The 24,502-nt window shown below is 46.4% G+C and overlaps 1 protein-coding gene across 1 annotated transcript in view; it reads left to right on the top strand.

Annotated features, from left to right (window-relative positions):
* The first annotated feature begins 10,472 nt into the window (after window positions 1-10,472).
* nkd1 (NKD inhibitor of WNT signaling pathway 1) overlaps window positions 10,473-24,502 on the top strand; it is a 45,693-nt gene continuing 31,663 nt past the window's right edge. The window contains exons 1-3 of the mRNA XM_084160111.1: window positions 10,473-10,540; window positions 10,668-10,700; window positions 10,980-11,119. Of these exons, the coding sequence (XP_084016237.1) occupies window positions 10,516-10,540; window positions 10,668-10,700; window positions 10,980-11,119 (198 nt within the window). The 5' untranslated portion in view covers window positions 10,473-10,515. The remainder of the gene's footprint in view (window positions 10,541-10,667; window positions 10,701-10,979; window positions 11,120-24,502) is intronic.

Below are 24,502 nucleotides of genomic sequence, written 5' to 3'. Positions count from 1 at the left end.
ATATGCTTTCTGGACTTCACCGGACAGAGGTTACTCTCCGGTTTTGTGATAAAACAAAGGTGTGGTTGAATTTATTCTGCCACTGTGTCTTCTTATTGTCTCGGCCTTAGGCATATATCACGGTCGCAAAGCATATGAACTAACAGGTTATAGAGCAAACAACGCAATTATCACAACCCATATGTTGTAATTGTCACGGTTTCGGCCGAGGCTGCTCCTTCTCCTTGTTCGGGCAGGCTTCGGCGGTCGTCGTCCCCGGAGTACTAGCTGCCACCGTTCGTTGTGTCTGTGTGTGTTTGGTTTGGTCTGATTTGTTACACCTGTTGCTCATTTCGTCTTGATTATGTGTCCTTTAAGTTCTCGTTGTTTCTGTGTTGTGGTTGTGTGTAGTTGTTCTATGTCAGCAGGTGTTGCCAGTCAGTTTGTGCTCTATGTTATTAGAGAGTCCGCACGTTGTGCGTTTGTTGTACTTTTACGCTGAGTGCGTTTATTTTTCCCTTGTTCAACCGGCTCTGTTTATAGCCGTTGTTTCTGTGGACTTTATTAAAGTGTTTTTGGACTTGCATCTGCATCCTGCAATTGATTCCACACCACACCTACGCCCGGCCTTGACAGAACTACACACCTTTCATGGAATCAGCAGGAGCAGCAGCAGCGACCGAGTCATGGGAGGAGCGCGTCCGCGGACAGGATGACAGGATAGCCCAGATCACCAACGCATTACAAGGAGTAATGAATACCCTGCATCGCCTGGAGACCAGTTGGGCACCCACGCCTCCTCCCACAGTACCACCAGCACCGGTCAGTCCCTTAGTCCACGCTCCGGAACCCAGTGGGATTCGGCTCTCGCTCCCGAGGGCGTATGATGGTACCGCTGCCGGGTGTCAAGGTTTCCTCCTACAAGTAGAACTCTACCTCACCACCGTACACCCGGTGCCCTCGGGACACGAGAGCGTTTCCGCCCTCATCTCCTGTCTCACCGGCAAGGCGTTGGAGTGGGCCAACGCCGAATGGAGGAGAATAGACCCCGCGACGATCACCTATGCGGAGTTCTCCCGTCGCTTCAGGGCTGTATTCGACCATCCACCTGAGGGGAAGGCGGCGGGAGAACGTCTATTCTACCTCCGACATGGGAAGAGGAGCGCACAGGATTTTGCACTGGAGTTCCGGACTCTAGCGGCAGACGCAGGGTGGAATGAGCGGGCCCTCATAGACCACTTCCGCTGCAGCCTACGGGAGGACGTCCGTCGTGAGTTGGCCTGCAGGGACACCACCCTCACGTTTGACCAGTTAGTTGACATGGCCATTCGCCTCGACACCCTGTTGGCCACCCGCGGACGTCCTGAGTGGGGGTCGTCCATTCCACCCTCCAGCACCTCCGAGCCTAGTCCTATGGAGCTCGGGGGTGCTGGCGCTAGAGAGGAGAGGAGAAGGAGCCCCAGGGGAACCAACCCCTGTACCTACTGTGGCCGTGGAGGACACACTGCGGCCAGGTGCTGGGGGGGTCTCCTAGGGGGAGAGACGGCAGGCCACGCTCTGGGGAGTCCCTCCAGGTGAGTAGGCGCCCCACTTACCCAGAGCTCTCTGTTGATCACCTAACCATACCTGTTTGCTTCCCACAGGTTGCACCTCAGTCCCAGCATAAGGCGCTAGTAGATTCAGGCGCAGCTGGGAATTTTATAGATCGGCGATTTTGTGCTGAGTTAGGGATTCCCCTCCTTCCAGTCAGTAGTCCCTTCCCTGTACATGCTTTAGATAGCCGTCCGTTGGGATCGGGGTTGATTAGGGAGGTCACAGCTCCACTTAGGATGGGGACGCAGGAAGGTCATGAGGAGACTATTCAGCTATATCTTATAGACTCTCCAGCGTATCCGGTGGTGCTGGGGCTTCCCTGGTTGATTACTCATAATCCCTCTATTTCGTGGCAACAGAGGGCTCTCAAGGAGTGGTCTGTCCAGTGTGTAGGGCGATGTCTGGGCGTTTCCGTAGGGGCAACCTCGGTGGAAAGTCCAAACCAACTGCCGGCATTGCACATTCCCCCCGAGTATGATGATTTAGCAATTGTGTTTAGTAAAGCGAAGGCGACGCAATTGCCACCACATAGACAGGGGGATTGTGCGATAGATCTCCAGGTAGGAGCTGCGCTTCCGCGGAGCCATGTGTATCCTCTGTCTCAAGAGGAGAAGAGAGCTATGGAGACTTACATAGCCGAGTCTCTGAGACAGGGATACATACGGCCCTCCACTTCCCGTGCGTCCTCGAGTTTCTTTTTTGTGAAGAAAAAGGATGGAGGTTTGCGCCCGTGTATTGATTACCGCAGTCTCAATCAGATTACTGTGAAATACAGTTATCCACTCCCTCTGATTGCGACTATGACGGAGTCTTTACACGGGGCGCGTTTCTTCACAAAATTGGATCTCAGGAGCGCATACAACTTGGTGCGTATTAGGGAGGGAGACGAATGGAAGACAGCATTTAGTACCACCTCGGGGCATTACGAGTATCTCGTCATGCCATACGGGTTAATGAATGCTCCTTCAGTCTTCCAATCCTTCGTTGATGAGATCTTCCGGGATATGCAGGGGCAGGGAGTGGTCGTGTACATTGACGACATTCTAGTGTATTCTTCTACCCGAGCCGAGCATGTAGCCCTGGTGCGCCGAGTATTGAGGAGATTGTTGGAGCATGATCTGTATGTCAAGGCAGAGAAATGTCTGTTTTTCCAGGAGTCTGTCTCCTTTTTGGGTTATCAGTTGTCTGCATCAGGGGTTAAGATGGAGGTTGACCGTGTGTCGGCCGTGCGTAATTGGCAAACTCCAACTACTGTTAAAGAGGTGCAGCGGTTCTTGGGTTTTGCGAATTACTACAGGAGGTTTATCCGGGGTTTTGGACAGGTGGCAGCTCCCATAACGTCTCTACTAAAGGGAGGTCCGGTGCGCTTGCAGTGGTCTGCTGAGGCGGATAGGGCTTTTGGGAGACTGAAGGACCTGTTTACCTCGGCGCCGGTGTTGGCGCATCCGGATCCCGCACTCCCATTCCAGGTCGAGGTAGACGCGTCTGAAGCCGGTATAGGGGCCGTGCTCTCGCAACGATCTGGCACGCCCCTGAAACTCCGCCCCTGTGCTTTTTACTCTAAAAAGCTCAGTCCGGCGGAGCGAAATTATGACGTGGGGGACAGGGAGCTGCTAGCCGTGGTCCAGGCCCTAAAGGTGTGGAGGCATTGGCTAGAGGGGGCTCAACACCCTTTCCTCATTTTGACAGACCACCGAAACCTGGAGTACATCCGGGCAGCTAGGAGACTGAACCCTCGCCAGGCTAGGTGGAATATGTTTCTGGCCCGGTTCGTTTTTAAGATCACGTACATCCCTGGGTCCCAGAATGGTAAGGCAGATGCTCTGTCCCGGCGGTATGACACGGAGGAGAGGTCCGTTGAGCCCACGCCCATACTCCCGCCGTCTTGCCTGGTGGCACCGGTGGTGTGGGAGGTCGATTCCGAAATTGAGCGGGCGTTGCGTACCGATCCTAGCCCTCCACAGTGTCCTGTGGGTCGGACGTACGTGCCGTTCGAGGTTCGGGATCGACTTATATATTGGGCTCAAACGTCACCCTCCTCTGGACATCCAGGGATTGGCCGGACGGTGCACTGCCTTAGCACTAAGTACTGGTGGCCAACGTTAGCCAGGGATGTGAGGGTTTATGTTTCCTCCTGTTCGGTATGTGCCCAGTGTAAGGCACCCAGACATTTGCCCAGGGGTAAGTTACAACCCCTGCCCGTTCCACAACGACCCTGGTCTCACCTCTCGGTGGATTTCGTCACTGATCTTCCCCTCTCCCAGGGAAATACCACCATCCTGGTCGTTGTGGATCGGTTCTCGAAGGCCTGTCGTCTCCTTCTCATGCCGGGTCTTCCCACTGCCCTACAGACCGCTGAGGCACTATTCACTCACGTCTTCCGGCATTACGGGGTACCCGAGGATATAGTGTCTGATCGAGGCCCCCAGTTTACCTCTCGAGTCTGGAGAGCGTTCATGGAGCGCTTGGGGGTCTCGGTGAGCCTTACCTCGGGGTACCACCCGGAGAGCAATGGGCAGGTTGAACGAGTAAACCAGGATGTGGGTAGGTTTCTGAGGTCGTATTGCCAGGGCCGGCCGGAGGAGTGGGCGAGATATGTTCCCTGGGCCGAGATGGCACAGAACTCTCTCCGCCACTCCTCCACTAAACTAACCCCTTTCCAGTGTGTGTTAGGGTACCAGCCGGTTCTGGCACCTTGGCATGAGAGCCAGATCGAGGCCCCTGCGGTGGATGAGTGGGTGCGGCGCTCGGAGGAGACGTGGAACGCTGCTCACGTACATCTGCAGCGGGCCATCCGTCGACACAAGGCGAGCGCCGATCTCCACCGCAGTGAGGGACCGGTGTACGCACCGGGAGATCGAGTCTGGCTCTCGACCAGAAACCTGCCCCTCCGCCTGCCCTGCCGGAAGCTGGGTCGGCGGTTTGTGGGGCCTTTTAAAGTCCTGAGGAGGTTGAACGAGGTGTGTTACAGATTACAACTTCCTATTGAGTATAAGAATATTAACCCCTCGTTCCATGTGTCTCTCCTCAGGCCGGTGGTAGCTGGTCCACTCCAGGAGTGTGAGATAGCAGAGACTCCTCCGCCCCCTCTGGACATCGAGGGGGCTCCGGCGTACACAGTTCGGTCCATCCTGGATTCGAGACGCCGGATGGGGGGTCTCCAATATCTCGTGGAGTGGGAGGGGTACGGTCTGGAGGAGCGGTGCTGGGTGCCAAGGAGAGATATCTTAGACCCGTCTCTTCTGACTGAGTTCCATCGTGGTCATCCCACGCGCCCTGCTCCGCGTCCTCCTGGTCGTCCCCGAGGCCGGGGTCGGCGCACGGCTGGAGCCGCGCGTCAAGGGGGGGGTACTGTCACGGTTTCGGCCGAGGCTGCTCCTTCTCCTTGTTCGGGCAGGCTTCGGCGGTCGTCGTCCCCGGAGTACTAGCTGCCACCGTTCGTTGTGTCTGTGTGTGTTTGGTTTGGTCTGATTTGTTACACCTGTTGCTCATTTCGTCTTGATTATGTGTCCTTTAAGTTCTCGTTGTTTCTGTGTTGTGGTTGTGTGTAGTTGTTCTATGTCAGCAGGTGTTGCCAGTCAGTTTGTGCTCTATGTTATTAGAGAGTCCGCACGTTGTGCGTTTGTTGTACTTTTACGCTGAGTGCGTTTATTTTTCCCTTGTTCAACCGGCTCTGTTTATAGCCGTTGTTTCTGTGGACTTTATTAAAGTGTTTTTGGACTTGCATCTGCATCCTGCAATTGATTCCACACCACACCTACGCCCGGCCTTGACAGTAATATGGATTTTTTTTCTGGCTTGGCTTCCCCAGTGATTTTACCCATGCACCACTACTGGATGGCGCATGAAGCTGGAAGTATTTTAATTTGAAGTGTGTCATATTGCTGAATGGGGCTGAATGGCACCAAAAAAATCGCTAAGGATCATGGTGAAAGTAGCCGTAACTAGCAAAGGATCATGGTTGATGTAGTCGTTTAAATCCTGCCTGAGAGAGTCAACCATGGATATTTAAAGCCATCATCTTATTACTGCTTGTCATGAAAATGAAGATGACCAAATGAAGTTAGCTAAATCGATCAGGTATGCCCATAACCTGCATAATCATGCAATAACCTGATGCTAGCCTACTGTTAAACCTTTGCAGCAGAAGGTTCATTTGAAAGCACAGCATTACCTAGACCATAGCCAGGTCAACATTGGAGAATAAAATGGACAGCAAATATTAACTAAGATAATCAGAATGATGACTGACTTACCAGAAAAAAATGAAGATTATACTCTTTTAAGTGACCATTAGTACAGTTAAATACAGGAAATGTTGGCATTGTGACTGTCTTTGTAAAATCTAACTCAAATTGCCGTAAAGTTAAGTGCGCGTGAGTACCCTATCTAGTTGATCATATGACCATGATCCTTCCACCTGAAAATAAAAAGTTAATGGGCTACCATCGCAACAACCGATCACAACTCGGTTAGGCTATTTGGATTACCCCATGATATATATATTATACATTTATTTGATCTCAATTCTGTATTTTTATATGATTGTAGACTATCTTTCTCATTTGTGCAACTGCATCATTTTGTCATCATAAAAAAAGACCTTAGACATATGATTCAAAATGTAATAAATTATAATTGCATATTAAATTTATATTTCAAACATAGTGTGAGCCAATCCTCCATCTCCATGTCCATCCTCTGTCATCCTCTGTCAGCCCCATAGCCATTGATCAGCCCCTCCATCTCCACTTGACAGGCTCGTTGACTCCGCACTCTCATCTGGATACTGTAGCACACCACACCCCCTTAGGTGTGCAAAGAGCGTGCATGAGAGCGTGAGCCTCCTCCTAGCCTCCCGGCCTGTGATTGGTCCGTGTCAGAATGGATAACTATTTAATGAAATATCTAGATTTGCAGCGAACTTAAAAATAATTCACTGTGGGGACCTAACTTGATCGTAATAAACTAATTTTAGAGCCCAAAACTGCAGTCAAAAAAAAAATGATTGGCCGTTCTGGTGATCGTAATTTACATAGGCTTTCTAGGGCAGAACAGGGCTTTTGGCACCACTAGGTTGCTACCAGCAGAGCTCGTGACTTCATGCTCCACACTGAACACTGGGGGCCTGGTTACAGTACACTGAGTCCATACATTTTTTGTAGATGAATCAAGCACTGGATGACTATAGGCAGAGTTCTCCATTCTCCATATGGAATGGCATACACACGACAAGCCAGAACTCCCTTCCTGAAGACCCCTCGCCTGACACATCACACGCTGAGCTCACCACAATGAGCTGAGTCACCACCGCTCCAGGAACCAACACTGTACTTCAATCACGATTGTCTTCTGCCCTTTACAACATCCCCCCTCCTTTTGTCCCACTACAAAAAGGCAACAGTCACATGTTTGTCCTCTAAGCGGCCAGCAGCTGCTCAGCTAGACGCTAGCCCCTCTCTCCACACCCCCTTCTCCTCACTGAAGCGGCATCCAGTGTGCTCCCCAGGCAGCCTCCCTAACATTGTTACAAGGACATAAACACAGACAAAGCATTAGATCCCTCCGAATCCAGGGAGCTGAATGTCCCTGATTATTCCTGTTGCCAGGGAGAGGACAGGGTCTGACGGTGGAATCAACTGGGCTTGGCCACCAAGGTGGTCGGTAAATAGGTTGACAGCCAGGCAGGTGTCCATCTTAAGACCTCAGTCTACACTCCTCTTCCGCTGTGTACTTATACCTCAAAGAGCACCTTCCTTTCACCTCAATGTGACTGTTGTTATCTTGTTTACTCTCTGAAGTCCAAACCAGACAGAGATTACTGCACTGCTCTGTACGTATCAAGTATGTTATTAGACACATGACGTATGTAATTACATTTACATTTTAGTCATTTAGCAGACTGCTCTTGTCCAGAGCGACTTACAGTTAGTGAGTGCATACATTTTTCATACTAATTAGACATAGGAATAAGAAGATGACCCCTATGAAATATATTTTTGGTCCATTCCATAGCCGGATGATGAGTAATGGAGCTGAAAGTAGCCCAGCGCACAACAGCAGAATCAGTGGGTGTGGGTGGTTGGAGTTTGATTCAGATCCATCCGCGCAATGGATTTCTGCTTGAAACCCTCTCCACCTCCTCTCCCAGGCATCAAAGTGCCAGGCTCGGAAATAGGGACGCAACACCATCTCTCCGTTGGCCTCTTCAAAGAACAGGAAGTGTGTCAGAGGGACAGGCCTTGGTTCCCAGCGAATGCAAGCGAGCCGAGCGGCTATAATAACAAGCTCATCTGCGTGTCTTTGGCAGAGGAGTTCAAAGAGAGAGGCCTGATTCCTCTGGTACAACGTGATGATAGACTCAGGATGCGGAAAACCGCTGTTTACTGGAAATGCACTTGGATGGGTCTGTGGTGGCTGGTATCAGGGAAAAACTTGATGCTTCCACTGTAGATACGTTAGAATCCTCCAGAAAAGTGTGAGGAGATTAGATTAGTGAGCATGACCTCCCCCTCAAAAAACATCCCACTAGCTTTAACTTAAATGAAACCACAGTAAAGTTTCTCTCAGTGCACTACTTTAGCAGACTTCCTGTGCAGGTAGCTGGTATAGTGCTCGTACCATACCGCCACCAGACCACACACTCTGAGACCAGACCTCCCACATGGACCTGCTCCCACGAGTGTCTTCAGGCTCGACTGCAGCTGAATACAGATAGAGGGGGAGGGGGAGAGATAGAGAGAGAGACAAAGAGAGCAGTTTTGCGGCTGCTGCCAGCAGTTATGATGGAGGTAGAGGCCCCGGTGCCAGTGATTTTATCTGCTGCTGCAGGGCCCAGGGCCTGTCAGAGGCAGACACTGCTAATGGAGCATGGCCTGGAGCCTTCAGGGAAGGACCAGCAGAGTGCAAGCCAGGCCTGGAGTCTTGAGCCCCAGGGAAGGACTAGTAGAGAGCAGGCCGTGGAGCTGCACACCCAAGCACAGAGTGCGAATTATACCATGACATTTGGGGGGTCTCTTTTTTTTTCATGGGACTTCCTATTTGTGCCGTGCACAAACAATGTGCATGGGCCTAATAGTAAAGACATGTATTTTAACAGAAAACATCTATTACCTTTTAATGTGGCATGAACACAACCAGTCGTGAGGTTTTCATCTGATTGTCAAACAAATTACATCAAAAAGTAGGCTACCTGCGCACATTCGTCCACTCCACAATCATTCCAGCATCCATTGGGTGAATGGAAAGTGACATAATTTATGTTACAAAACACCATAAAGTGTAGCATAATGACCTTCTGCGATTGTCATTAGGCCTGCACTCTTGTAGCCTGAATTAATTGATGTGTCTTGCTGACAAATTGACCTTTTTTGTAAAAAGAAAAGTCGGGACTCCTGAAAAGGGGCTGAAATACGGGACGCAAATACAGCTGTGTCTGTCCGGAGCTCATCGGTGTGGGAAACTGTGAGGGCCCAGTTGAAACAATGTTGCAAGTTCGCTGGACCCAGTTGATACTGTTGCAAGTTTGTTAATGAAAGCTCAAGACAGACAGAGAGAGAGGCAGACAGGGGGAATAGAGAGATGAATGTGATTGAAAGAACCTGAACCATCTGTCACTGGTTTAAACCATGACAGAGAAGTGGGGTGTTGGTTTCATTTGGAATAAGCTTTTATTTTCATATTTACCACTGTATCAGTACAAAATTGCATTTTAAACAAATAGGAGAATGGTTAAATTAGAGAACCACCAAAGTTTGACTTTTGTTGCATTTAGGGGAGCTCATAACTCATTCGGGGGTTAATTCGCACACTGTCCAGGCATGTGGGTTGATGGTGCAGGTGGCTGCCTGGCTTGGTAGATCTAAACTGCTGCATGAGGCTGACCAGGCCTGTAAACTTAAACATAGCCTTGACCGTTATAGAGGCCCGGGATAATTTAGGGGCCATTACACTTGGGCCACATGGGAGCCATCCTGTTAAATTGTGCACTTTTTTTGTTAAAGCAATAATTGGCTATTTTTTTTGGTAAGACCTTGAACACGTCTCAAAGTTGTATGGGACTTCATGAGATGACTAATTTGAAATGTAGCTAGTATTGTATGCATTAAAAAAATGCTATGTTTCTCTTGATAGAGACACAAGCTGCCCTGTCTTCAGGCTCATACAATATGTTGTAAAATGTCTGAAGGGCATTTATGGTTTATTAAATGTATGCCCCAAATTAGTTTGTCTTGTGTTTATTTTAGTTATAAAACTGGGATCATAAAGTGTTCTATAAGTGCCATAAATATTATAAGTTGTATTCTATTTCATATTCGTTTTTGTTTATTCAGGACTCCCTCCCACAGTGTGAACTATGAAAAAATTTGTAAACAAGTTATTATAGGAAGCAATTAACCCAAAATAGTTATATGATTGATAAAATATTATGTTTGCATGTCTATCAATCAAAGACATGTTTTTATTCATTCTTTTTTATCCTCCAGCGAAATATCCTTTAACTCCCTTTTGCGCTGCTCTTCGACCACCGCGCCTAGTTGGCTGGCTGGGAATGGTGGTAGTGGTGACGGGGGCTGCTGCATTGCTGCTCTTTTTATATTTGGAGACTCCAAAAGAATCTCGGCTAGCTTTCATGTGCCGCCGTCGTCCAATAAAACAGAAGAGAGCCTGCCTGCAAGTCGTCTAATCTTGGGCGAGGTGTCAATCATGTTCATTCAGCGGTTGAAGTGCGGGTTTTGGTAACCGCCTCCTTTACGCCTGGAAGGGAGTCGAAGCCGGGAAAGCTTTCTACCGATCAAAGGCTAGTGTGGCGCTGTTGCCGTAGGATGTACTGAGCGCAGCCTGCTGTTTTCTTTACGGACGCTTCTTGTATCGTCTGGATATCGCTGATTTCTGGATTATAAATACATTTGATGGTTTTCAATCCCAACTCAATGCAGAGAAATGGGTAAACTTCACTCGAAACATGGTAAGATATGATGTTTTACTGAAAAATGTCACCCCTAATCGTTGATTTGAATGCTCACTTGCGGTAATACTTTCGAATAATGCCTATCTTTATGTTCTCTGTTTCTCTCACCAATTGTCCCGAAAAGCTGCGATTTGTAAACCGAGGGAGAGTCCGGAGGGTGAGTAGCCCATAGGCCTACACTTAAGACAGGCTATACATTTGTAGTCTATATTTTAATATATTTGTTGAAAAAATACATTTTAAAAAGTATTTCCAGTCTATCTTCCCATGTAACCATGCACCAATAATGACCGACTCGTCGGCAACATCCGACGAAGTCTACTATCATTCAAGAAAATTATGAAAAAAACACAACGCTGAGGAAAGATGTTACATTGTAACCTAACCGTAACATGTTGTTTACATTGTAATAACGCACCTTTTATGTTGATTTCAGGCGACAGTTTTGTAGTTAATGCCTGTTTGGCAAGGAAAGGAATTGACGATTGGCTCGTGAAACAGAAATACTATTGCACGGGCTCGCGGATTGAGCAACAGGACTGTCACCACACGAATAAGTGCGGCTTGTCTACTCGGGTAAGTGAAATAAATATTTCAATATGACGTTATTATGATTTCAAAAACAAGATTGTTCATCTCAGTTTGATGTTGATACAGTGGAGCCTGGACCGTCCTAACATTCTTAGCTTCCCATTCGAGGTTTTAGCCTAGGCTGCATTTATTCTTAGTGGGATAAGTTGTAGGCTAAAGTTTTCAACTGAATTTATCGGTTGTTGTGAATAAAGTACATTTTAAAAATACAAAAGTAGATTCTCAGTCACCTTATTGCAATACACCAATGGAATGATAATACCTGATAAATAGCCTACCAAATCTTCAGATGTTGCCTGCTTACTTTTTCTTCAAACACTCGTACAGCATAAAGTTAGCCTCTGACGTAGACCTATTCAAGGACATTCTCAAGAAATGTTGCTTATTTCTATGTTTTCTGTGCATTATGCAGAAGTTGAAAAGAAAACCAGAAATGTTGTAAAAAGAAAATAGCAGTGTGTTTAGTTATAGGCTAGTTGACTAATAATCTCAATGGAAAAAAAAGGGAAATTAATGATAATATAAAGCTGACATCACACGGATAGTTTGCATATGCGTTAAAAAAAAGTTGAGATAATCGTTATTTGCTTTGTTGGCTAGACAACATAGATAGACATTCTTGACTCTCTCATCCAGGCCCAGGGAATTATTGAATGCAGTGGCACATTAGAAGAAGTCTAATGCAGGTGTGGCAAGATAAAAGCTGCTATTTAAAATTCAGTGTGCAGGAACTTCTTCCTCTTGACCTGTGAAATTCTTATCAGTGTGTTAATTTCATTCCCATTGCAAACAGTTTGTAAGGTACATGATCCATTTGAAGCAGGATGTTGTGTGTTTTGTGATTCTGGAGAATGAAAGTGTGACATGTTGACACTAACATGGCTGTTGACAATACATAATTTGCCCCATATACATGATAAACCAAATATTTAAGAGGGAAAACTTTGTAGGCTTGTGTTTAAACCTCACTATTAACAAATATATTCCCCATGTTTGTTTCAACGTACAGTACAAAACAACATGTTAGTACAACTTTGTCCTAAAGGAGCCCTGACTTGATACACACTGCTTACTTTGGTAACTGTCTTATCGTCAGACACTTTTGGTGCATGGGAACAAATGTGTCACACCACCAAGAACAGATGCTGCTGATGTTTATACTCTAGGTAATAGATCACGGCTGAGTTGAAAGCATTGCAGTCTGACAGACTGGTGACAGGGCTGCATTGTAAGGCTGGGGTAGAGGTGGTGGAGGTCATGTCTGTTTCAGATTTGTCATCCCGGTAAACACACAGTGGTTGCGTTCCAAATGGCACCCGATATCGGGAATAGGGTGCCATTTGGGACGCAGACTGTATTGTTGTTGTCGAGAGGAGAACTCCTTTTTGGAAAAGCTTCAGAGGAGCCGGGTGTAAGCCTCTTTGGTTAGGGATGCTCACTTCTCAAAGGCAGCATTTTTTAGGATTGAGAGCTCATCAAAAAATCCACCAGGACTTTTCCCCTTCTCAGCTACTGAGCTCACTCAGCCCACTGGAACAGTGGGAAGCTAATACACTCTGTCCAGCAAAGTGGCCATCATGTTGCGACCACAGACATACCACCATTAGGATGTTTACATGCTACATTTCATGCTACAGTTGCCCTCAATGAGAATCAAGCATTCGCTATCACACTATTTCATGGACATTGCATTTGTAGTGAGCTGCTCATGCTTGTGTGCATGAAAAGCACAAGAAAAGCCTTGTGTTACCTGAACGAGAGGTGTTCTAACCGTTTGCCGTTGTTTCTCTGGTTGGATTATCCCAAGCATTTATTATCCCAGCACTTTGAAACTTTGTCAATGCATGCAAAGGAATGTATCTAAAGTGAATATTTTATGTGATAGCATATGCCTCTTTTTGCTTTGCTTCTTATGATATATCATGCCATTATCATAAGGAAATGACCGATTGCAGCGCATACCAGACCAGTCTGGTTCATTTAATTTAAATGTCTCTGGTATGAGGAAGACACAGGGATATGCTGGTGAGGAGCCAAGCCAAGCCAAGGACTCCTTCAGGAAGTGACAATCAGCCTCAAGCACGCTGGCAAAATATCTTGATCAAAGTCCAACCTGCGTCTAAAGTACACAGTTGTTTTCTCTATCCCTGCCGTGAGGTGTTTTTAATAGCAGCACATTGGTCGGCGGGCTGCGAAGGTGTGAGGCTCTGTTAGCCCAGGGAGGTTGATGAGAAAAGCAGCGGGCTGAGCTTTTTATGACTTATGCCCAGTTTGTATTGACGTACGAGTGATCAAGTGTAGCACTGAGTGTCGTGATGGGGTCAGCGACAGGTCTGCTTGTTGCATGCACATGCTGTCAGGCCTCTAATAAACATCTTCATATTGTAATCGGACCCTCCTTATGACATCATCATCAGGGAGGAAGGGGTTCGGTGTTCTGTTCCGTGTAGTGTAGCAGCCCTCTGGGCGCGGTTAGGGTATGCATGGGCCCTCTGGTTCAGCAGACTCACCAGAGGGCATTGTGGGATACATGTGAAAGGGTGGGATTGTTTTGTGGAGCATTTTTTCATTCCCCAGATGGTGTGAAGTGATATTTGGCCATGATGGAAAAGGAACCCCACTGAAAAAGTTGGATGGATTTGAACAATTTGGGCTCGGCAGAGTTTCTGTTTTATAAATAATTTTATTATATGTGCCTAATGGCTTTCACAGCGCTGCGGGATTCTTATATTTGTATTCACAGTTTTTAAAAAGATTTTAAGACACTTAAGTATGACAATTCTTGAAATTACGTTCTTGTAATAGCAATTTAGTGATAACATTTTTATAAATTGTGAGATATTTACTAGCAAATGTCTTATAAATGATATATGACTTAACCTTACCATGAAGAAGTAACATTACAAAACTTGAGAGGAAGTTTGTGGAAGTTACTGCTTTCCATAAGTCGTAGTAAATACCCTAACCCCATAGTATTGTCAAATGAAAAAGGGCTAAAACCTTAGCGAGGTGAGAATGCAATGCAAACAACCCTCTTAGCCTTTAAAAGCGGTTCATGTTGTATAGGATACATGTACTTTAAAGACTGTGTTCTTTTTGCCTCCCGGCTGAACTGAGATCCAGGAGAATGTGGGTCAGATGGTGGCAGCAGCGGGGAGTCTGAGACTAGAATCCTTTTGATCTGAAACCTCCCAAACCAAACTATCATATTCTTGAAAGGAGTGAGGGGATTACTGCCATAGCCTACCTCCTCCATCAAAATGAAATGCCCTTTTATGGAACATGTTTGTTTTGTAGAGCTTTAGCAAGGTTGTTATCATTAGTTGAGGTACATATGCATTGAATTGTGTTAAGTGGTAGGATAAGTCGTGGGGAGATGAGACTCCAGAGCCAAGAAGAGTTTCCTTGCATATAGATTTAGTGCATATAGATTATTTAAACTCACTTGTTCTTATGTATTATTTGAAATCAGAATTTAAGTAAGTTACCAAAGTTATTTTATGTGGAACTGAGCAGTAAGGACAAGTGGTTTTGTGGTATTGTCATTTGAGGTCCACAACAGGTGACCTGGGTACATTTTCTCTCCAGGCTATGGCCCTTTAAAGATAGAATCCACATTAGTGGAAACAGCGCCACTGTTCGCCCCAGCGCCATTGTTATTGTTTTTGTTTTGTTGACTAAATGGAGGTGAGCAGCGTCCAAATGGAAATGAGCAGTGTGGTAAAATAAATTACATTACGTAATCTGCAGTTCTATCGCACGTGCAATAATGTCTGAGGGGGAACAAACAGTGTTTGTTCTTTGCAGTAACTTCTTTGTTGTTGTGTTATCCCAAACAGATGTGTCAGTTTCATCACTAAGGATTCCAGCTTTAATTCTGATTCTAAACACAGTTTTTGTTTTTTACTATGCTGTTTTTATATCTCCTATAAAGTTTTGTAACTTAGATTATTAAGTAGGAGTAGAGAACTCCACAATTTATGATTTGGCAGTTCCAATGCCTGTCTGGTCTGGTTTGTTGGGTTTTAAGAAGTCTCTGAGCCCAGGTGTTGAAGGTCTCCTTCTCTCCCCTGCCTTCTCCTGTCCTCTTCAGGCAGTGTTGTGAGTTGTACCCTAAGCCAGCGGTCTGTCTGGGGAATTTGCAATGTGCTGAAAGTAAATCGCAAAGATTTCATTTGATGATTTGTTAACGCATTTTCCCCCACACCCTTGCCAAGTTCCTTTCCTCCTCCCTAAAGCCCCCTCTCTCCATCTCAGCTCTCTCCTCTCCCCCTCTCCCATTTTCCCTCTCAGGCTCCATCTGTTTCTTGTGTTTACCCTGTGGCCTTGCCTGGTTGTTGCTGATGAAATTAGACTGCATTTGAAGTGGGACAGGGAGGTGGATGTATAGACGCCCCCTCCTCTGTGAGGCCTAACCCTCTGTGTAGTAAAAGGAGGCCCCAAGTGATGCTACTGGTGGAGTCGCCGAACCCCTGCTCTGGCCTGACAATTCCAAAGCACATTTTTCAAAACCTTCCATCTAAGGTTTAGATTCTAAACCCATACAAAACTGAGACAAAAAATCTTAAGGTACATCTGACAACGAACAGCGCTCCGAAATGAATCGTAGAGTAGAACTTCTGCCCCCATCCCCCGTGTTTCTCATTTGGGTGCCAGCGCTCTGATTTTTGAAGTAAAGCTTTTAAATGTGCTCCCCTCAGCCTCTGAGTCTGATAAAAGACATGGAAGTTCTGTGGCCTAGCTTCTTTTATTACTTCTTCTCCTGTAGTGGTTTTTTATTGTCTTCACAAAAGCACAGGGTCCTTGTCTCGGCGCTGAATGCACCTTTCAAATGCAGACTCCTCTCTCCCTCTCTCTCTCTCTCTTTCGGTCCTCTCTCTCTTTCTGTCCTCTCCCCATGCCTGTGCTGTTCCCACCAGCTGTCCCCCTGCATGCTGTGTGTGACAGTGTGTAATATGCCCCTCTCCCGCCAGGCCGTACCCCTCCACGCCCCCCTGGGAGGACAGGCCTGTTGTTGGTCTTTGAAGAGGCTAGGAGAAGTTTGGAGTTGTGGTCTAAGAAAAGAAAGCGTTTGCCTTTGGGGAGAGGGCTGGAGAGTAGGGGGACATGCACCTGGCTCTGTGTTATTCCAATGAGAATAGAAGAGAGGAGAGGAAGTCTTGTGTTGTCGTATCTGGGGGACTGGGAGGGAGAGGAGACGCAGGTGGAATTAGATTACATAGCTGGACCCTATGTGACAATGTAAAGCGGATAACCCTCATTGGGTGTTTTGTCAATGGATCCTCTGGAAAAGGTTTCAGTGAAAGAATGAGATAATAATGATACTAAATGATGTAAAAGTATCTATACAAGATACACAGACATTTCATCTGTTGGCCCTGTTGTTTACAACTTTCTGTTGTGTGTTGTGATACTCCTGTGTTACATCTCACGTGGTTCTCCATTCATTTTAGTCTGAGTATCTTCACAATATTGTTCCATTGTTGATTTGTCTCCGTTTATTGTTGGGTTCCATGTCTGTGTGATGTTTTGATCTGATTGTTTATGTGTGTGAATGTGTAAAAATAGTGATTGAGCATGTGAGGTATGGGGGTGTGCAGGGGGGACGGTATGGGACTTGTGTGAGGATGCCGTGTGTCTGGGATGGGCTGTCCGGATGCACTCAGGAGATCAAAGCATTCCCCGGAATGTGCTCGGAATCTCCAGGGATTAGCAGCTGAGATTTGGGCTTTGTTTCCCCACATATCTGCTCACTGTGGTGCTACAGATAGCCCACCATCAATTGGAAGTGTTTCTCTTCTCCTCTCTCTTCTCTTATGATGCTTTGCTTTCAGTAGGAGTTGTTTGTATGTACAGTATGCTAGAATATATACTTTTTTAGTGTTATTTTAACACCATGGACCACAGATAGATATTAGTGCTTTTTTCTCTTTGACCCTCCCTTTGTCTTTGTTTTGTGATAGAGTTTAAAGCTTCCGGTTTTGAGATGGCTTATCGAATTGATGAGCGTGTGCATATAAAGTATTAGTGAAAGGCCTAATTAGTAGATTATACATATAAATATATAGCTAATCACGCTGACATCATCATGCTGAGACGAGATGCTCACTTCTCTTTATCCTTTTGATGTGTGGATGCATCAGACACTGTGTTTTGAAAAACAGATCTAGAAAGCAAATACAGATGTAGGATCTTACTTTGAGCCAGTTTCCAACAGCAGGAAACTAATCTTGCAGCAACATGAAATGTGGATGATAATTAATGGAAAAATGTTTAGGGGTTGATACATTTTTGATTAGGGCAAATAAAGTCTGACATTTCAAATTGGAAATGACAAACTTTAGAAGCATTTTAAAAACTCAAATACAATACAAGTTTGCATTTCCTGCTTTGCAAAATAGGAGAGATAGATTGAGAGAAAGAGAGGGGGAGAGATCGATTGAGAGAAAGAGAGGGGGAGAGATAGATTGAGAGAAAGAGAGAGAGCGGGAAAGCGACTCATGTAGTGGCGTTGGGCTCCGCTGAGCTTTCCATGTGAAGCTCAGTGCCCGTTTTAATCACACACTTAAAAGACTCTGCTGAAGTGGGCGTTTAAGCGTTTACACCCTGAATAATTCTCTCTTGTTTGTTTATGTGGTCCCCCTGTGGGTTGCGCTCTGGCCCATGTAGTAAGCACGGAATAATTTGACAAACAAAGTCGCTGCATGTATACGGCTCTTATAAATAGGACAAGATCATAATCTGAATAAAACTGCAATCACACACATAGACACACAGTCAGGCACACACACATGCACACATACACACTCTCTCTCAACATATGTATTTACTTGTGTTTATTGAGGATTAGTAACTGCCAAATACCAATTTAGTCTACTCCCACATTTGTATGTTTTCATTAGTAGGATGACACAGGGAGACACCAATGATGGTCTCCAGTCTACAACTCTTGGAGTATTTACTCTCTGCTTCAGACACAGGGTGACCACAAGGTCCCTGTGGCCACCTGAGTGACAGACTGAGAGAGAACAGAGGAAGTGGGGCATAGATAAACATTAAACAGCTCTGGGACCATTGTGGCCTCCTCCTGACAGCCAGCGTGGGGCGTAGGCCCTTCCCATGGCGCCTGGGACCCAGGGGCCCTGGGCCTGGCCTGGAGAGAGGTTCCCTACCTGAGCCTAGATTGTCTGTTAGGGGATGTTTTCGGCCTGGGCTGGAGGGAGGTGGCCTGGGCTGGAGGTGGCCTGGATTGTCTGTTAGGGGATGTTTTCGGTTGAGAGAAACCCAAACACAGGACAGGAGAGGGGGGCCCAGCTGTAAAGGAAGGCTCTGCTCCCTGCTGCTCTTGTGTGTTTATGCTCCACAGGTGCCTGAGAGAGGCCCAGAGAGGAGATGACTTTACCCCACGTCACAGCCTCTCACTGGGGCAGGACGACCAGGGAGGAGTCCCTAAAGGGCCATTTGGCCTGGCTGTTAACCTTAAACCCATTACTCATACTAAACACAGGCAGAGGAACCTCAACCGGAAGAGTGCTTAACCAGAGATGGAGTTGGTCTGTGTGAACTCTGAATGGAACTGAATGTAAAGTGGCCACAGGCTGTCAAGCGTTTAACTGTGACTACTGGTTTGTGGGGGTGCGTGGCTGGTTGGTTCTCCATCCGTAGCCTCTGATTATGATGCCTTGCCCAGAGTTGTTTTTGTTGCTTTGTGTATGCATGTGGTGTGTCTGTGTGTCTGCATGTGACTGTGTGTGGATGATGAGGGCAGCTGAGGGAATCTCCTGTGGGCTTTGACAGTCCTCAGTGGACAGTGAGTGAGTGCTCTCTACCCTTGGTTGTGTAGCAACAACCAGGGGCCTGAGCTGTAGGCCTCCGCACCAGGCAGAGGTTAGCACATGCCTCACTGTCTTGCCTCTGCTGCCCCATTTCAACTCTAATAGCACAACTATATTTACTAAACACAGTGTAACATTTCTGGGTCATTTCCACTCCAGAAGCTTCAGTGTTCTAGCTTAAGTCTGCCCAGCCATTTTATCCCTCTCTGAGGTACACCTGGGGCAGTTGGAAATACTGTTTCAAATGCAGTGTGTCGTTCTCCTCCTTCTTCTGAGTGAGCTATCTATCTGAAACGGTTCTGCCTTAACTTTCTGCTGCATTATCAGTGGAACCACACAGATTTAAGAAGTGAAAGACGGGTTGCCTGAAGGGAGTGGGAGTGGAACAAACCGACTGTACCGATTCATATTTGATGCTTCTAAGGCAATCCGCCTGTATGGCGTCGGTGTGATACTTTCACTTGAGATTATGAAGCCGCTGCTAATGCTACACATTCCCCAAGATCTTTGAAAGCAACAAAAGTGAGAGGTTCAATGACTGAGTTCTGGATTCTGTGAGTGGGGTGCTCTGAGAGTTGTTTTGTTCTTTCCTGTTTGAGTTCCCGTTTCCTGATTGGTTTGTCGCTGGTAACGTTTCCTGTGTGTGCGTGTGCGGTAGTGAATACACATGCTGTGCAGGCGATTGTTGGTGTGTGCTTGCAGGGGATTCAGTCAAGCACGAGCGTGAACAACATGCTCCACCATAGTTCGTTATCGTGACCAACTGACAGCTAACCCTGACCACTAATTCTGGTTAGAGCTATGAATAGAAACCCTTAAACCTGCCACTGGCACCAGAGTGTTCTCTGTAGTGGAAGTGGTTATTTCTGCCCCTGTGTTTATTTGCTAAATTGAGAAGTTGTCTGTAATTAGAGAGAATGTTAGTGTAAAGTTTAAAGTTCAACATGTGAGAGATGGTTTTGAGGTAGTTCAATATGATAGGGACTAGGGATGATGTCTGTGTGTCTGTCTGGACTGAGTTGAAAAAGTCTGTGTGGTCTAAGGTGTGGTGACTCTGTCTTTCAGGTCTCTGGGTTCCTTCCCATGTCAGCCTTAGAGAAGTGTTCACCTAAACCTTATTCCACCTTTGTCCTAGGTTTAAAAACAAGACACAACTATCTCGAAGTGGCTGTGAATGGTCCCTTTAGATAATGGCTTGGGACAATGAAAGAAGATGGACAGTCAGAGCAGGTGTAGGCCCAGATGTCATTTCCTGACAAGGTAGAGAGCAGAGGTGTGTTTAGCTGGATATCTCCCCAGTGCTCTGTCTGCGGTGAGAGGCTGAAGTGCCTGTCACTTTCTACTTCCCCTGAGGGCTATAGTTCTTGACTAAAATACCCCCTTCCTTCCTTCCTTCCTTCCTTCCTTCCTTCCTTCCTTCCTTCCTTCCTTCCTTCCTTCCTTCCTTCCTTCCTTCCTTCCTTCCTTCCTTCCTTCCTTCCTTCCTTCCTTCCTTCCTTCCTTCCTTCCTTCCTTCCTTCCTTCCTTCCTTCCTTCCTTCCTTCCTTCCCTCCCCCCCTCCCACGCTCTGAAGCACTTTAGACCGGTGTCTGAACCCACACAGACCCCTACAGCACCGTCTCCTAAACCCACTCATGATACTTCAACTAATTACCCAGACCTCCTAGACACACTGCGTCACGCCCTCTGGAACTCATACAGCTCTCTCTCTCTCTCTCTCTCTCTCTCTCTCTCTCTCTCTCTCTCTCTCTCTCTCTCTCTCTGCAGTGTTAACCCCACACTGCTGCCTATACGGCTCCTCTCCCCTCATCTCTTCCATGCTTTAGAAATGTGCTTCACTTCACTCTGCATTCAAAGACAAGGGCTATAACGTAGTGATTTGTTACTCTTGGCAGACTAGGACACTGGTAAATCAAGGCCAAGTGACAAGCGGTCTCCATTCCTTTCCAATCCCGGCTCCCCCTGGGAATGGAGGCTTTTTCCCATAGAGGGTTCATCATAGTGGCTGGGCTGGCTGGCGGAGAATGTGTTCGAGAGAGAGAGAGTGAAAAACAAACACCATTGTAAATACAACCCATATTTATGTTTATTTATTTTCCCTTTTGTACTTTAACTATTTGCACATCTTTACAACACTGTACATAGCCATAATATGAAATTTGAATTGTCTCTATTTCTTTCAAACCTTTGTGAGTGTAATGTTTACTGTTCATCTGTTTCACTTGCTTTGGCAATGTAAACATGTTTCCCATGCCAATAAAACCCTTTCAATTGAATTGAATTGAATTGAATTGAATTGAATGAGAGAGAGCAGTCCACCTGGAGTTCATATTCTCTCTGAATTTTAATTTAAAAAAAAATATTTAACCTTTATTTAACCAGGTAAGCCAGTTGAGAACAAGTTCTCATTTACAACTGCGACCTGGCCAAGATAAAGCAAAGCAGTGCGATAAAAACAACAACACAGAGTTACATACGGGGTAAACAAAACATAAAGTAAAAAATACAAACAGAAAATATATATACAGTGTGTGCGAATGTAGTAAGTTATGGAGGTAAGGCAATAAATAGGCCATAGTGCAAAATAGTTACAATTTCATATTAACACTGGAATGATAGATGTGCAAAAGATGATGTGCAAATAGAGATACTGGGGTGCAAATTAGCAAAATAAATAACAATATGGGGATGAGGTAGTTGGGTGGGCTAATTTCAGAATGGCTGTGTACAGGTGCAGTGATCGGTAAGCTGCTCTGACAACTGACGCTTAAAGTTAGTGAGGGAGATAAGAGTCTCCAGCTTCAGAGATTTTTGCAGTTTGTTCCAGTCATTGGCAGCAGAGAACTGGAAGGAATGGCGGCCAAAGGAGGTGTTGTCTTTGGGGATGACCAGTGAGATATACCTGCTGGAGCGCAGACTACGGGTGGGTGTTGCTATGGTGACCAGTGAGCTAAGGTAAGACAGGGATTTGCCTAGCAGTGATTTATAGATGACCTGGAGCCAGTGGGTTTGGCGACGAATATGTAGTGAGGGCCAGCCAACAAGAGCGTACAGGTCACAATGGTGGGTAGTATATGGGGCTTTGGAGACAAAACAGATGGCACTGTGATAGACTACATCCAATTTGCTGAGTAGCGTGTTGGAGGCTATTTTGTAAATGACATCGCCGAAGTCAAGGATCGGTAGGATAGTCAGTTTTACGAGGGCATGTTTGGCAGCATGAGTGAAGGAGGCTTTGTTGCGAAATAGGAAGCCGATTCTAGATCTAACTTTTGATTGGATATGCTTAATGTGAGTCTGGAAGGAGAGTTTACAGTCTAACCAGACACCTAGGTATTTGTAGTTGTCCACATAGGTCTAGGTCAGACCCACCGAGAGTAGTGATTCTAGTCGGGTGGGCGGGTGCAAGCAGCGTTCGGTTGAAGAGCATACTGTTACGGAGTCTAGTTGATAGGTAATCGACTAGTTGGACTGTTCCCCAGACTCCACGCGTAGGGATTTGTACAAGGCTGAACAAGGCTATTGAACTGAACATTGGTGTCTGTCTTTATTCCTTAATCCAACATATCATACAGAAACATGGTATCAGAAGTGGCTCGGAAAACACACGTTTGTTATTTTTGTAGCTAAGTACAGTATAGGCGCAGTTACGTTCCATATGCGAACACAAGCCGTTTCCTACTCACAACACTGATCAACTCGTGTTAGCTGGCTAGCTAGCATCACTACCTACCTCCATGACTGAAGACAAAGAAATCTCCTATTCCATTGCTATGGCAGCGAACATTCCGCCACCAAATCACATGGTTCTCACAGGGGACTGGAATACTAATTGGGACAACTTCAGGGATGAATTCGAGGACTATGCGCTGGCGACCGGTCTACGTGAGAAACCCAACGAGGTACAAGCGGCAACTCTGAGGAGTTTAATGGGCAGCGAATGCAGGCATATCTACCGGCACAATCTCACCCTCACGGCACGACAACAGTGTGATGCAAAGGCTATATTGGATGCATTGGAGAATTACTTCAAACCCGCCAGAAACGTAATTTACGAGCGGTTCGTTTTCGGAAGCTGCAAACAGGAAGAGGGTGAGTCAGTACACAACTTTGTAACCCGTTTGAGAGAGAAATCCGCCACTTGTGAATACGGGGGATTGAAAGATGAACTGATTCGTGACAAAATAGTACTGGGAATTGCAAATGAGAATACGCGCCGGCGTCTACTGAGAGAGAGAGGCTTAACATTAGTAACTGCCATCGAAATGTGCCGCACTGCTGAAGTCACTGACATGAGAATGAGAGCAATGGAAACTGAAACCCCACGCTCCGACGTTGATACTGTTCACGCTGTTGCTAGGCAGACATTCAGACAAAACCAATCGAGGCAGAGTAATTCACCACGAACGGTGAACACAGAGAGCCCCGTAGCATGTAAATACTGTGGGAATACACACACACGTGGCAAAGAGCACTGCCCGGCCTATGGAAAACCATGCAGAGCTTGTGGAACTAATAATCACTTTGCAAAAGTGTGTCTCAAAAGCAAAAGAAGGGTGAGTGAGGGCAAGATTCACTGTGTTGATGATGTTACTCAATGTTCAGAGCTGAACAGTGAAAGTGACATTTACATGCATGAATCCATTGGGGCTGTACACTCAAGAGGGAAGAAATGGTTTGTGACACTACGATTACACAACAAGCAACAACAATGTCAACTGGATTCGGGTGCTACATGCAACGTAATGAGCTACAAAGACAAAATCAATCTGGCACCTGACACACATCTATTTCCCAGCGATACTAGACTAAAGCTGTACTCAGGAGAACTAATGAGCTCTATGGGCACCTTTGAGACCGAATGTGTTATTCGGGGACGCAAACACAAGCTGGAGTTCGAGATTGTGAAAACCAGTCAAAATCCTCTCCTCTCAGGCTCTACATGCGAACGCCTGGGACTGATGCAGTTCACTGTACCAAATGACCTGCACATTGTGGATCATGTCCAGCATGGACCCCTGTCCAAAGAACAACTACTCAGTAGATATGACGATGTATTCAACATGCCCGTTGAATCAGTGCCTGGGGAGGTACACTTTGAAGTGGATGAGAGCATTACTCCAGTCCAGTGTGCTCCTCGCAATGTGCCCATTGCAATGAAAGTGGCTGTGAAGGCCCAGCTGGACAAGTATGAGGCCGATGGCCACATGACATCTGTGACTGAACCAACTGACTGGATCAGCAATATGGTCATAGTAAAAAAAACAGAGAAGCTGAGGGTCTGCATCGACCCAAAGCATCTGAACCAAGCACTGAAACGATCCCACTACATCATGCCGACACTAGAGGATGTCCTCTATAAGCTTCCCAAGGCCAGGATTTTCACCTTGGTGGATGCCCGAGATGCATTCCTTCAATGCAAGCTGGACGAAGAAAGCAGCTTCATGACTACCTTCTGGACCCCCTGGGGTCGGAAACGCTGGCTCAAGCTCCCGTTTGGTGTCTCAGTGGCGCCTGAGGTATACCAACGCAA

This window comes from Coregonus lavaretus (assembly GCF_964263955.1).
Source record: "Coregonus lavaretus genome assembly, chromosome: 4".
NCBI lineage: Eukaryota > Metazoa > Chordata > Actinopteri > Salmoniformes > Salmonidae > Coregonus > Coregonus lavaretus.
The sequence above is the reverse complement of the archived record's forward strand: the minus strand, read 5'-3'. Positions and strand labels throughout refer to the sequence as shown.